Raw genomic sequence first — 15,880 nt, 5'->3', positions numbered from 1 at the left:
AGAAAGACTGGATGCTCCTGGAGGTGGAGAGGCCCACAGGGATGATGGAGACACTGGGTCCCAGAGTCCCCAGACAAATCAGTAGCAGTCTAATGAGAGTTAGGGAAGTAGTGCTGCAGTGCCTTTCAACTTCTTTGTTGCCCTGCTGGTACTGATTCTGGGCTGGTATGAGGAGAGCTCCAGGACAGCAGTGGCTTTTTAAAGGCCACCTCCAGAAGAGACCTGCTGCAGAAAGAGCATGGAGTAATGCAAGAGTGGCTGCATCTACCCCTGTGAGGGTCTGCAAATTAGTCAGGCTTGATGGTATCAAAAACAGCTGATAGCTCTAAGGAACCAATCTCGGCTTGGGCATCTCATCAGTATCCATCTCCATCACAGATCAAAATTCTGAGTGTAGTCTCTATCCTGTAAATCCAAACTAAAGAGATCCAAGTACTCCTGGAGCCCAACTCTGCAAAGTGCCTCTTGGGGTTTGCTGAGTGCCCTCACTTCACTCTAATTTCACCACATTGGATCAGGTGTCAGATGCTGCCATGGCACAGTCTTCCCTTTGGGTTATAGATAACAATTTCCTTGATACACACAGCAGAGGAATTCAATCCCTAACATGTTTTCCCAAACCCTTGGCATTATGTTGAACACGCTACTTTTGCAGAGACTGAGCATTTTGATCTTGAGTTTTTTCCTCTGCACCCTCTTCTTTTTTTGAATCTGATTAAACTCTACATAAAATGTGTGTTGAAGATTTAATCTCATCGATGTCAGATATTTCAAAATTGTGGTTCTCATAGCAGCTATAATTTACTCGCCTTGCATATTTTATATAAAATATACATTTAAAAGCCTCTGCATTATAACAACATACTTAGTGGTACTTATATGGAAGTAGGCCAAGCAGTAGTTACCCAGGGAAGTATAACTTTGAATTTCCAGACTTCTGTGTGGTTAAGTTCTCAACCATAACTTTATAGTAATGTGTGTTTTTGTTTGTTTGTTTGTTTGCTGTGTTACAATAATGCCTTGTACTCACTCTAATGATATTCCAGTTTAAAGTAAAAATATCCACTGCTGTCTGGTTTGATGTAGCACAGAAATTAGACACAGTTCTGTTTAAAAAGCACTTTTAATTGTAGTTAAAATAGACTGAAATGCCATAAAAACTGATGTCATGGTCCAAAAATACTAACTTTATTTTGAACATCTAAATCTTCTCTTGTACTGTAAATGTTTATAGGTTATCATTAAAAATAAGAACAGTAGAACATTTTAGTGTAATTCATTAGCAGTAAAAAGAAAAGGAGTACTTGTGGCACCTTAGAGACTAACCAATTTATTTGAGCATAAGCTTTTGTGAGCTACAGCTCACTTCATCGGATGCATCTGATGAAGTGAGCTGTAGCTCACGAAAGCTTATGCTCAAATAAATTGGATGCATCCAATGAAGTGAGCTGTAGCTCACGAAAGCTTATGCTCAAATAAATTGGTTAGTCTCTAAGGTGCCACAAGTACTCCTTTTCTTTTTGCGAATACAGACTAACACGGCTGTTACTCTGAAACCTGTCATTAGCAGTAAGTTGATTAACAAGAAGTCACCCCATAAAAATGTTTCCTTTTATAATTGAAGTGTGTCTCACTATGTCTGTTGCATCCTCAGTGAAACAGGAGAAAAACCCTGTTTCCATTTCACTAGGTACTGTTACAAAAGTGAATTGCATAGTGCAAAAAGGACCAAGGCTGACCAGCATGTGAATTCAAGTTGTCTGCAGTGCAGAAGGTGTAATGTGCATGGTGGTCTTTTCAGAAAACTTTTAAATTGAGCATGTGTTAATGAATATAGATAACTTGTTCAGGAAGGCATGTGCAGTCCAAACTCATTCAGCATAATTCTCTGTTACACTTATGCCCGTTTACATCACTCCAACCGTGAAAAGAGGGACAGAAAGTAGGAGTAACAGCCCTCTAGAAATATCCCCTGTGCAACTAAAACTTCAGCGGGCATTTGTTTCAAGTTTGCAGAATGAAATTACTTTCCAAATTGGAATTTTGTTTTCTAGAGCTAACACCCCATCTCTTGCAATGTAATATTTCCTGTGCCCCGCTCCTAGGATAGACGGTGTATAGGGGAAGTGTTGGGGGCATTGCTGGACTGCATTGTTCTACAGCTGTAGTTTGCTTACTAGAGACCTGGAGGAATTATGCCTTTGAAATATTTAATGGTTCCTGGGGAGAACATGATGGGAATAGTCCCTTACTACATTTGCATGACAGGTCCATACTCCTTCCAAAGTAGCTATTCTGGAGAACCTACATCCACAAAAATACATTCCCACTTGTGGTTATCAGTGCTTTGGTAGCCCGATATCCGCTGTACTCCCCAGCACTGGAAGCCTCTGTACATGTGGGCTAAGAAGAAAACTCCCTGTATCCCCTTTCCACTCTAGTAGGCCTCCAAATGAGGAGGCACAACTTATCTTAGGCAACTACATTAGTACTTTTGTTGGTATAACTTATGTCACTCAGGGGTGTTAAAAAAACATATCCCTGAGTGACATAAGTTACACAGACAGACGCGCCAGTGTGGACAGCGCTATGTCGGCTGGAGACAGTCTCCCGCTGACATAGGTTCCACCGCTCATTGGGGGTGGTTTAATTATGCCTCTCTCCTGTCAGCATACAGCGCCTACGACAGGCACCAGCTTCCTCTTTTCCCTGGAGCTGCTCAACCCCTGCTCCACACCCCACCCCCACCCCACCCCTTCCCGCAAGCCCCACCCCCACCCAGTTCAACCCCCTCCCCTGCGTGCACCCCATTCCTGCTTCTCCTCCCTTCAGCGTCTCCTGCACGCTGCGGAACAGCTGATCGTGGCAGATGGGAGGCCCTTGGAGAGAGAGGGAGGAATTGGTCGGCGGGACTACTGGTGGGTGGGAGGCCTGGGGGGAAGAGGGGAGCTGGCTATTGGTGGGTGCTAAGCACCTGCTAATTTTTTCTGTGGGTGCTCCAAGGCTGGAGCACCCATGGAGTCGGTGCCTATGACAGCTACAAGGGAGATCTTACAGTGGCGCAACTGCATCGGTTCAGCCGTGCTGCTGTAAGGTCTCTAGTGTAGACATGGCCTTACTCTTTAGTCAAAGGAAATGACAAATTCTGAAGTATGCCTGTAGAATATATAAGCTCTGTAGACCACAGAATCTGATTCAAGGATCTGAAAAGTTTCCCATACACACTGAATAGAGCTTGTAAAGTATGGGAAGCAAATAGATCTTGATAGAGCTACTTAGTCACTAACTGGTATGGAACACTCAATGTCTGCAAGCATTGCCTAACAAGCTTGCAAAGTACACAGACACAGCCTGTATTTTACTAGATCACATGCCAGTCTCTTAGCACAAACTAAGCAAGGTAGTGTGTAGTCAGCAGATGGGAGGCTTCCTAAAAATACCCAGTTGCTGAGGTCATTGATAACAGTAGGGCTACATCTACACTGGCAACTGTACGTCAGTTCCCGTGGTTGTGCCATAACCTCCCTATTTTCCACATCTAAATCCCACACGCAAGTGTCTGAAGGTGAGTAAGCTAGCATGCTCGAGGGGGATAAGTAAGTACATGCCTTGGGCTGTGGCATGGTCCCATACCCATGCCAATGTGCAGTGTGGGGTAAAGGGCATGTACCAGGTCTCAAGTTTCAATTGTCCTCCCTCCCGCCCCATTCCCACAAAGCACTAAACCCTTTTCTGTGTGATCCTGACACATTCTATAAAGGTCCTTATCCCTCCTTGTCACAGGTAGTAGCGAGCTGCACTGACCACCTCAGAACAGCTTTCCACTGCACTCTTTTGATCAATACAGGTGAACATGGATTCTGCTGAGAGAACAGCCGCTTGGCCCACTGACGACTCCCTGATGCTGATCTGTGTGTGATCAGAGTACACCGTCCTCCATGACTTCTCCCGGAGCAGCAGGAACTTACATGTGTACTAGGAAATTTCACAGAGGCTGGAGCGGATTCTGGCCCAGTGCTGGGAACGCATCAAGCACAGAAGGGAAAAAGATTCCAACAGTTGCTCCAGGGGGCTCATTTGTACACGCCCCTTCTATGATAAGCAGGACCCAGTGCTGTAATAGGCTCCCAGTACACATCCTGAAGTGGCTCATGACCCCCTCCTCATCCCTGCTGGCCTCATTGTCCAATGGGATCCCGATGAGGACTTGGGTGAGGAGGCAGCAGGGACCGTGGAGGATGCCTTGGAAGACCTGGAGGACAAGGAGCATGTGATCCTGCACCTCTGTGTGTAGGAGCCAATTGAGGAAGCCCCACCTGACAAGCTCATGGACTACCCTGAGCCACGGCAGGAATCAGAACCCAAGGCTGGTAAGTTACAACAGACCCCTACCAATATTACCTCTCATTCTGGCGCTACATTCCTGATTTTAAGCCCAGCCCCCACTCTGCTTCAACCTTACATGAACTCTGAGTAAGACCTGGCTATAAATCAATGATTTTATTGATTTCTAATGAACCACCATTATGCATTTGACAGAAGCTATAAAACAGATTATTAATGAACAATTGTGACCCTGTGACTGTGCAATTCTCGGCCAGCATGCAGGCAGCGATGGCCCTAGGGTCCTGTGGACTGGGGGAAGGGAGTGTGTGGGCTTAGAAAGGTGCTGGTTGGGAATGGGACAGTATGGGAATTACAGTAGCTTGTTTAAAGTTTGTATCAGCTCTCTTTTGTCCCTTGGAAGATTACACAGTTGCAGTGCTTCTCCCTCTCTCCCCAATTTTACCATCCCCATACAAAGTGGAGCTGGGGGCGGGTTTGGGTGATCAAAGGAAGGGGACGCTTTGTTTTGTCTGAGGAAAAGCTAGTCCTTTCTCCCTTGGAAGATTACAAAGTTTTTACCATCCCTGTCCCAGCTATCTGTCCTTTGCCTGCATGTAGCCATGCTGCACATGGTGGGGGAAACGGGTGGGAGAAGGAGCCACTCTGGCAGTTGGATAAACAGAGTGTGGTGTTCCTTTGCTGCAGAGAGGCCAGGGGCTTGACGATCTGAAACTTCAGGGAACAAAATAAAATTGTGGTCAAGCCCTTGGTTTCAGCAAATTTCTGGCGTAGTGGGGGTTGAGATTCAACAGCAGTGGAAATCTGCTTGGTCCTCCTTCATAGCTGACCAAAACCCTCCATTCAGCAATATGTAGAGGGGTGTCCACTAGTAGAAACATCTCTCTGGCATAGATTGCCAGATTTCCTCCAAAGGACTGGAAAGCCATCTCTCTTTTCCATATCTGGTACCTTGAAAACTGCTATGGTCTCCAATTGTTGACCTTTAAAAGAAGAAATCTGCAAACAGGTAATGTAACCCCTGGAAGGAACTGCCAACTTCCCATTGATACACTATGACAATTTTAATTAACAGAAAATATTATTATATATATCTTACGATTAGTAGCCTCTGCTTCTTCTCCATGGGCTGCAAAAGTTTTCTGAGAACCAAAGATAGACTAACAGTAACATTCCTGGAATGCTGAAAAGTAACAATATTGTGGCCTTCCATAGCAAAGATATGTCATGTAGGGGAATTTCTTGGCTTCTTCCAAAGGGAAAAAAAAACAAAATGCCACCCTTGTCTTAGATTTGGCAGGACCTTCTACTGGTGAGAGGGAAAACATTCTGCCAGAAGGGCAGGAGCAGCATTTTAGAAACAGCAGAGGCAGACAGAGAAAGACCCTGAAGGAGCTGCTCATTGGCACACACACAGAGAACCAGGAGTAGTTTGAGCTCCTCAGGGCACAGGAGGATCAGGCATTCAGCAGGAAGAGACACTGATGAATTGGTTCACAGAGCGGGAGGCACACCATAGAGAACAGGAGCATTCCCTAATGGAGAGGCTGCTAGAACAGATGGCCGAACGACTTCAGGGACTGACTGCTGTCATGGCCACTGCTCCTCTCTGTGAACAGCGGCCACTTCCTTCTCCTGTGGCTAACGCCCAGGGTGCTGCTGAGGTGGAGCACCTCCTGCTCCCTGCAAGTGACCATGAGGAGCCTGCACAACTCCCAGGACCGCACCCTCCACTGGCACCCAAAACTTCTTGCAGAGGGACCCCCTGTAGCATCCAGTAAGGGAATGAGGAGCCTGCAGGAGTCCAAGAAACCCACCGTGTGCCAAGGATATGCGAGAGGAATGGTGAAAGTGCCCAATATATCTCAAAGAAAGCCACTCCTCATCTAATCTGGGGCAGAGACATTAGGGCCCAGTCCTGCAATTGACTAAATGTGGGATCACCATGGGCATTTCACTGACATCAAAGCGGGGTGGTCCGGGAAGGTGCACAATGCACACATTTTCAGGAACACCGGCATGTACAGAGAGCTACAAGCGGGAACTTTCTTTCCAAACGAGACGATTACAGTGAGGGATGTTGAAATGCCCATAGTGATCCTGGGAGACCCGGCGTACCCCTTACAGCCATGGCTTATGAAACCTTACATGGGACACTTGGTCAGCAGTAAGGAGCAGTTCAACAACAGGCTGAATAGGTGCCAGATGACAGTTGAATGTGCCTTTGGCGGATTAAAGGTGCACTGGTGATGCCTTTATGGCAGGTTAGACCTTAATGAGGACAATATTCCCATGGTCATAGCCACGTGATGTACACTGCATAATCTCTGTGAAGCTAAGGTGAAAGGTTTGCTCAGGGCTGCAGTGTTGAGGCAGCCCGCTTGGCTGCTGATTTTGAGCAGCGAGATACCAGAGCTATCAGAGGAGCCTGGAGGGGGGCAATTCGAATCAGGGAGGCTTTGACGCAACACTTTGAAAATGAGAACCAGTAACGTATCTCTCTGTGATTGGCGCTGCAATGTTACATCACATGTAGTTTTCCTAGGAAGGAATGGTGACATTTGGGGCCTGGCATTCCAGTAAGCACATGATTAAAATGCCTATGCATGTATTGGTACTGCCTGCAATCTCAATTTGTAGGAAACAAATAAAGATGAGTTACCATTCGAAAACTTTGCTTTTACAGCACAAGAAACAGCACACACAAACACACACAGATGCTTGGTGTGAAAGGAGGAACCAGGGAAGGGCAGACTTTCACAGCTGTGTGTAGGTCCAGCTATCATTGTGAAAGTTGCACGAGGAGGTGGAGTGAAGGGGAAACCGAGAAGTCCTGGAAAGTGGAAAGGAATGTGCAAGTGGAGTTGGGGGAAGGGGAGGAGACATGGAAGAGTTCTGAGTGTGCTGCAGGGGAGGGCGGGCACAGATCTGCTCAATCTGCAGCATTATTAAAGACTTCAGCATCTGTGTTTGCTCCTTCATTACTTTAATCATCCGCTCAGTTGCGTCCTTAAACTCCTGCTTCTCTTTTTTGTCCTGCCGTTTGGCTTCCTAGCACTCCTTGTGTTCCCTTTTCTCTGCATTGGAACATTCATGGAACATGTCTTCTTTGCTGCGTCCTGGGCGCTTTCTTATCTGGTGGAGATGCTCAGCTGGGGTGTGGGGGGTGTTCCTGAAGGCCACATCTGCTGAAGCATAAGGGACAATGCACAGAAGCAGGATTGTTAAATTCATACACAGCATTGAAACATTTCAGTTAAATACACCTTTTGCAACATAACATGGCAGGCACACATCTCTGCGAACACCCAAACCCGGTGAGTGTTGGTGTGGTGGGAGGGAGGTGCTCCACATGGGGAAAAGAGCACACACTCTGCAAGGGTCATGGTGCGGCTGACTAGGGAAAAAATTATAAAATTCTGCCACACTTTTCCACAGGCAGGGGTCATTCTAGCAGATATCTCACTGCTAAGGGTAAGAAGGGAAATGAGTGTACATCTACTCCATGCTTGTGGCTTTTGCCCTGCTCCCTATGCTGCTCGCCTGTGTGCCTCTTTGGTCCCTGTACAAGTGATTGCTGAATGGTGCAGGAAAGTTTCCTACAATGGGGGAAGGAACAAAGCTGCTCTGCCATAGAACCTTCAGCAAAGGATTACCGAGTACCTCCAGGAAACTTTCCTGGAGATCTCTCTCTGGAGGATTCCCGTGAGATCTTGGTGTCCATCAACACCCTGTTCTGCCACACCGATTAGCTACATGGGGAAATGTCCAGCTCACAGAAACACAGTCAGCCTTCCACATTTCTATATCCTGAACCCACCTCCACACTACACAAACCACAGCCACTTATCAGGCGTCTCTTCTCCTGCTTCTTGCTCACCAGAGAGCAATTGCTGAGACTGGCTAGACACCTCTGGAATGGAGAACAGTTCCTGGCTGCCTGCCCCACCGGGCGACCCCGCTGGGAATTCCACATCGTCATCTAACTCCATCTCTTCATCAATAACTTCATCCTCCAGGTTAGGTCCTCTTTCTGCCGCCTCCAGGCCTGCCGAAGTATGCACGGGGCTTGTGGAGGTGGGGTCACCACTGAGGATAGCATCCAGCTCCTTATAGAACCTGCAGGTCTTAGGTGAAGCAGCGGAGCGATGGTTTGCTCCCTCGCCTTATGGTACACCTGCCTCAGCTCCTTTATCTTCGCTCTGCACTGCAGCATGTCCCAATCATAGCCCTTTTCGCACAAGCCTTGAGAAATGTGCCCGTAGGTATCCCAATTCCTATGGCTCAAGCACAGCTGTGACTGCACAGCCTCCTCTCCCCATATACTGATCAGATTCAACAGCTCTGCAGTGGTCCAAGCAGGATAGCGTTTGCTTCGATAACCCATCATGGTCACCTAGGAAGATGTGATGAGACCTCTCCACACTGATCCAGCAGGAAATGGAATTTCAAAAATTCCCAAGGCTTTTAAGGGGGAAGGGTGGATGGCTGTTTACCTGGCTGCAGGGCAGTAGATTTCAAACTGCTGACCAGAGTGGTCACAATAGGCATTGTGGGACACCTCCTGAAGGCCAATTAAAGTTATGAAATCAAGCGTGGTGTCTACACTGGCACTTTGTCAAGAAAAATTTAGAGGAAAAAGATATATGTCTCCCGTCGGGGTGGTTGTATTTTGTTGCCAAAGCTGGGCATTTTTCCTGACAAAAGTCACATCGCAGTGTGTAGGCATTCATTGTTTTGTCGACAAAAGGCAGTTTTTGTTGACAAAACTTGGTAGTGTAGATAAGGCCTATGATTCCAGCTAAGATCATCCAGGCACACACTTGAAAGACAATGGAGAAAGCTGTTAGCTTTGAGGATCCTACTTTCTGTCTCCAGTAAATGGCAAACTTTGTTTTGCCAAGGCTGTGAATTACTGGAGCAAAGGGCTATACATTGGTGCTGGGGGTGCGGCAGCTTGAAGTGGTTTCCATTATATATGGGTTACAGTTTGGTTCAATGACAGGTTTCAGAGTAGCAGCCGTGTTAGTCTGTATTCGCAAAAAGAAAAGGAGTACTTGTGGCACCTTAGAGACTAACCAATTTGTTTGAGCATAAGCTTTCGTGAGCTACAGCTCACTTCATCAGTTGCATTCAATGGTTCAATGGCTCTCAGCATCCTCACTACACAAATTGTTCCAGCAGCCTGGGGCTATAATCAGTTAAACATGACTTGATTTCTGTTGAAGGAATCAATTACCAGCAGCTGATCAGGAAGTTGTTAGTGAGCTCTGACAGGGAGACAGGTTGATACAGTGAGAGGTCCTGAGGACGAATCTATAAGAAGTTAGAGTCACCTGGTAAGCCAGACTTATGTACAGTCTAAACTGTTCATTAGAACATTAGCATTTCAGAGAAAACAATACTCTGATTTAAGAAGGCTGTCTTGTCACTGGTTACCACTATCATTGCTCCCGGAGGGAACAGAATTGTAGATCTGGATGTAAATCAGATCTGCTGAAGTAATCATGGTTGATGCATAGGAACTACAACAAAGACATAGTCTGAGAATGGGAATCACATGATAGCCTGACCTAGAGGGGATGTGCTCGGTGAGACCAAGAGGAGTCCCAGATGTGGTTAACTCTGTAACCCTGACCCCATTTTTTTGACAGATTAGAGGAACTGACAAATCTCCATTAAATAAACAAAATGGGACTAGACAAACACTGATGGCGCTTTATTTGGCACATCTTTAGTTTTACTAAGTACTAAATAACTAAATTAAAATGTGTTAAGCAAACACAAGCTTTGAGCTTTTCAACTCACGGGGCTACAAGTAGGAAGAGTATAGCCAAGAAGCAAATGCTTTATTCCCTTACTCACTCTTCCGATGTACATCAGATCAATCAAGAATTTTATTATTTTTATTGGTTTCAGAGTATTTTTATTGCAGTTTATATGCAGATAGAAATATTCCCTTGATTAATTTACCAAAGTAATTCATTCACAAAAAATGCAATTTAAGGAAAATATTGGAGGAGTTCACTCAGTCTCATGTGGATCTAATCACCTCAGAAGGAAAAAAGCTTGACAACCTCTTTCAAATAACTTATTTAGATTTTTAGATATGCAAAGCATTTCATCTGGAAGAAATCCCAGAAGGATTTTTCATGACTTATAACAGAACCTGTCACAGTATGTAAAGGGCTGACTTGATTTCCAGCAAGCAAGGAGTTAATTCCTTGTTCAGACCTGACACAGAATAGAATGAAGTAGCAGGGCTAGAGTTTGAAGGCCCAATCAGACACTGAGTAAATGATATAAAAATACACCTATGAGAGGCAGAATGCTTTTGTGAAGGCAAGAGTTCTACGCTCACTGGTCACAGGACTGAGTTGTAACTAAAATGGGTTGTTTCTGTATATTTTCCTGTTACGTTAAGCTATTTTGGTCTTTTGCTTTACACACCATCCTCAGAAGTGAAAAAAACTTGGGGAAGAATAACTTTTTTGCAAATCTTTTCAAACAAATTCACTGCACTGGGTTACAGTGCCCTTACTGACTGAAACTTATTACTATAGCCTTCCACAGGATTTTCTATGCGGACATGTAGCAAAGGGGAAAAACACAGGACCCTGTAGTTTGTAAGAACTTCTCTTTTCTTAATATAGATTGCAGACTATAAACTCACAAAGGGTTTTATCAAGAAGTTTAGAACCTTCATTTTCTGCTTAAGCTTCTACTTATAGGACAATTTTTATAATAGGGTACCATGGATGTGTTAACACAAGACATATCTTTAAGAATAGGATATAGTTTTTATAGTTTTTAAAGATCTAGTGAAGATTGTATCTATGCTTTTGACATCTGGAAAACTCTTTGACTAAAATGGTAATACTGATTTAAGATCATAGGGACAATGGCCTTTAATAAGCATTTTATAAATTAGATATAAAGGGAGTCTGAGATACCCTCTTCCTCAGTAGCAGTGAATAGACTTGTACTGAAATTTTTAAAAGTTTGGTTATTAAAATCCCCCTCCCCTCTGAAATTAATTTTGAGGCTGACTCCTAGTGAGAAATGTGATTTTAAAGAATGCTATTTGATTTAAAAAATATATTCTCCTTTGCAGGCAAAGGCAGGATCTGCCCAGCAATAGAGACTAGTTGTCTAAAATGAAAACAGAGAAATTTAGACAGCCATTTTAAACATGCAAGACAAGACTTTGATCTAATGACTGACCATATGGGACAATGCTGTTAACCTTGGAAAAATCTAACAGTTTTGGAAAAAAGAAAATGAATAACTTACTTTCAATAACTTTTCTGATCTTTACTGACACACTTGACATTTAAAAAGTCCACATTGATTCTGGTTGTACTTTCCCTGTTAAAAGTTGTCCTATCTCCCTCTCTACATCCAGATGGAAAATAAACAAGGTTTTTGGTTTTTTTTTTACATTTTTTGACAGTTTTCTTTGACACTTCCCAAGTGTGTCTTTTCTCTCTCTGGATGTCTAATAGTATATAAAAGTTCTTGCTGCATGTGAGCGCGTGTAGGTATTAGTAGGGCTTTGTCTTGATTGTCTAGTGTCAATCGCTCTATGATACTTTTATGGGGGGCAAGCTGAGTGGAATTTCAGTGCTGTTAAACACCTATGTCTATGTTTAGGTATATATACGTATTATATATTAGCCAGCATGTAATTATTTTTATAAAATACAAAAAATGTATCTCTGTATGTATATTTATATTTATTTCTGTAAAGAATTTCCTCCCTTTTTTCACTGTGGCAGAGATATTTGATCCCATAGTATGACAGGTTCTTGCTTAAAGGAAAGTGACTCTGTTTAGCAGTAGCTCTTTTTATTAAAGAAGGAGCTCTCTTTCTAGGGCCCAATCCTGCCCTAACACTGGTGTATTTCATATAATTTAAAACTACCTTCTTACATTTCTACACTCAAGGAGCATGTGAATCTTTTGGCTTTCAGGATTGGCATTCAAAGGGTATTCATTCTTTTGCTGCATGTACTGTTTGTCCAGAACTAACCAGTTATTTCTGTAGTCAATATGGGTTTATTGTGCATTACAACAAAGATTAAATCTTTACAGAATGTACGCATTAGAGTAGAGAATAACCAGAAGTCTTTACTGCACCATTAGGTGATAGAACACAAAGCCTATGGTCAAAGATGTTTGTGCTCATGGCCCAACCAAAGAGATCTAAGGTATAGAGTTGTTGTACTGTAACAGGCTGAGTTTACAGTTAAGTGTTTTATTTGTATTCTGAGATGATGGGAACTTATTTTTCGAAACACTATACTGAATACATTATATATTTATACACAAAAAAAGAAAAGTCCCAGGGAGGCTACACGCAGGATTGACGCGGATCCTTCCTATTAACATGCCCTTCGCCCTCAGTTTACTGTGAGTGCTGAGGCTTAAATCTATGACCAAGCTGCTGGCTGGTCGCTTCTCCATGCGGCGCATTAGGCGGGCTCCCGGGATACTTTCCCCCGTTCTCTAGCGTATGAAGCCAATTCCCGTTAATTTTTGTGCCCCTCTCCCTGACACACGGCGCCACCCCGCAGAGTTTCTGGCCCGCCCTTGGCATCAGCTGAAAGGGACGGAGGTCCTGGAACCGGGTGAGACTCGGGGGCTCTGAGCCCACCCCCCCGCCGCGAAGCTCGAGCGAGCAGTGCTTGCCTGAGCCGCCCGCCACTGGGATCCGGGAGGAGGGGGGCCAGGGCAGAGGCGTGGCTGGAGGAGGAGCAGGTTGGGGGCGGCGGTGGCTGTGCGCTCCCGGCTCTCTCCCTCCTGCACTCGGCTGCTGCGGAGCTGTCTGGGCGCGCGGGAGGCTGGTGGCCGCGCGGGGAGCGAGGAGCGCGGCGCCGGGGAAGGCGCAGCGGCAGCATGAAAGGCTCTTACCTGGCCTGGGAGCTTGCGGGCGCTGTGCTGCTGCTGAGCTTTCCAACAGGTGGGACTGCGCCGCGTGGTCTAGCCGCTGCCGGGAGGGGGGTCCGCGCTACAACGGCCCGCGTCGTGTGCAGGGGGAGCCGGTGCGCCGCTCCCAGAAGCGGGGAGGGAAGGGGCAGCACTCAGCAGCTGCGCCCGCGGGCACTTGGGCTGCGCAGTCGCCGGTGAGGGGCTAGCAAAGCTCGTGCACCTCAGCTTCCAGAGCAGCGCTGGGACAGGCAGGGTGGGTGGCAGCGCAGGGGTGCGTGGAGGCGTTTGTGGAGAATTGCAAACAGTTATTTCTGGTCATCTGCCTAGGAGCGCGGGGACAATTTGTGTGTGGGGGGAGGAGTGGGGTACTGAGAGCCATTGACCAAACTGTAAACCCGGCACCCCTAGTTCAGCACCTATGCCTCTGCCTGGGAAGGAAGGTGCGCCTGGCTTTCTTACCTCACTCCATTGATAAAGATCGACCAGGTCGCCGCGCCAGCTGTGTTTATTGTGAAAACTCTGGCGCTGCAGCGGTTCACGCAGAGGACAGGTTCCTCGCGTTGCTTAGCGATCCCTCCTGCTACGGGGGGCCGGGTATTTGTTGCGTTGCATTGACCACTCGCCTGAGTTTCAGTTGCACGAACTTTGGCAAGTCCTTGCAGAGCGTGTCCTGCCAATGAATAGCTTGAGCGCGATTTTTGGAGGCGCGTGAGCTCTCCTTGCTGCCTCCAATGCCAAGTCTCGTCATGCTCCTGTAGTGCTTCCTGAAGCCAGGCTTGCACTGGTTTTGGAGGGGGAAGCGCGGTAGCCTGATAGCTCCTGCAGTGTCCGAATGGGCTACTGTGAGGGAAGCAGAAACAATCACTGCTCCCGAGCCAATGGCAGCTGCATTTTTTGGTAATACAGTATTTCCTATTCAGGCGTGCGAGTCTGGCTACCACATCCAGGAAAGGAGTGTTAGTACTTAATGCACCTTTTTTGTTTCTCAGAGAACTATTATCTGTCGGTGGGGGAGGGGTCTTGCATCTGCCCGGGTTGGGTTGTTTTGGCAGTAAACTATCTCGTAATCAGTACAAAGTGTCCCTGTGGTCAGATGGCTGTTAAACAGTAGAAATGGTAACGAGAAATACTTTCAAGAGGAGGAGTCCGGCTTCCAGCAGCAGAGGCGAAGGTGTAAGTGAAATGTAGTCGTCAGGGATGTCACAGGTTTCATTCTTTCTACACAGATGATTTTGAGGGCACTGTTACATGACTGTATTTAGTAGAGCATCTCCTAGTCAACCTATTTATGCATTTTGTCAGTCTTGTGAGAGACAAACTTTTAATCACCTGTTCTTTCTAAGTTAGAATACCTGTCAAGCCCTCTTTTAAAGGAGGCTTTCTAGTTCTTGCACTGGGCTTGTGGATTTTTAAGTCATTTCACTCATGCTGTGCCTAGTGTACTGGAGAACTGAGTTGATGGTACCGATGGGACAGCAAATATGTATGCTCCTCACTCTGAAACCTGTCATGCCATTGTCATTCTAATTTATTGCCCTCTTTTGTTTAGACAGGTCACTCAGACTCAGGCATTTAGCAATTCCTATCACCTTTATGCCGAGTTTTAGCTTAAATCTGCAGGTAGTCCTGCTGAAATAAATGGGGCAACTTGCAGTAGAAAGAATGTACTCAACATGAAAAAGGTGGCAGAATCAGTCTCTGCTCTACGAGTATGTCTGTGAAACCTGAGGAGTTGCCATCATCCAGATTTAGATTGTATAGAAGGTCAGGCAATGTCAAACCCAACTCAAGCTACTGATGACAATCTGTCAGTGTAGTAACTGTGATATATCAGGCTGACAAATTCAGGATTTCCCCATCAAAATGTTTAATAAAAGAGGTGTAGGGGAAAAGCCATCAGATGTTCTCAGTGGCCTAAATTTACCCCTTGGATAACTCTAATGATTTAAAGGAGTTGCACCAGGGATGAATTCAGCTCACTGTTTGAATCAAAATTGGAAGCCTGACCACTTAAAAAAATTGATTCCTCCCTCCCTTATTTGAAGCTAAGGGTGGAGGGAAGCAGTGCATGGTGACAGAAAACAAAAGGTGGTTGAACTTTTCTCTCCTAATTCTTGAAAGTGGGGTCTTGCAGATAACCCTCTCTGGCCCAATGATTCTTTAATGTATCCACAGTGGAACAGCTGAGAGAGACTCTGTAGCCTGGTGGTTAGCACACTGGGAGTGGGTGTCCCCTTCCTGCATTGAATTTTGTAATTATTTAGCCACAGTGGAACAACTTCAACAGGATGAGTGAGGGAGCCCCACATCAGAGTCTCCTATAGCTCAGTGGTTAGGGTATTCACTTGAAATAGCAGACCCCTTCCCATGGGGAATGTGAAACAGGTCTTCCACATCCCAGGTGAGTACCCTAACCACTGGGCTAAAAGTTATTATGAGGGAGGTTGTCCTCCTGCCCTTTTCCCCCCTGGCTTCTTGCAAAAATGGCATAGGGGTTGCAGCTGAGGGCTTGTCTACATTTACAGTGCTGCAGCTGCACCGGTGCAGCTGTGTTACTTAGTGAAGCTTCTCCCATTGACACAGGGGTGGTAGCTATGTCAACAGG

General features: G+C 45.7%; 1 protein-coding gene across 2 annotated transcripts in view; it reads left to right on the top strand.

Annotated features, from left to right (window-relative positions):
* The first annotated feature begins 13,168 nt into the window (after positions 1–13,168).
* The window catches only part of KIT (KIT proto-oncogene, receptor tyrosine kinase), an 80,020-nt gene continuing 77,308 nt past the window's right edge, over positions 13,169–15,880 (top strand). For both annotated transcript variants that reach the window (XM_073342016.1, XM_073342015.1), the window contains exon 1: positions 13,169–13,306. In XM_073342016.1, coding sequence (XP_073198117.1) covers positions 13,243–13,306 — 64 coding nt within the window. In that variant the 5' untranslated portion in view covers positions 13,169–13,242. The remainder of the gene's footprint in view (positions 13,307–15,880) is intronic.

The sequence above is a fragment of the Lepidochelys kempii genome, chromosome 4 (genome assembly GCF_965140265.1).
Source record: "Lepidochelys kempii isolate rLepKem1 chromosome 4, rLepKem1.hap2, whole genome shotgun sequence".
Lineage (NCBI taxonomy): Eukaryota > Metazoa > Chordata > Testudines > Cheloniidae > Lepidochelys > Lepidochelys kempii.
This window is presented reverse-complemented; position numbering and strand designations above follow the sequence as displayed.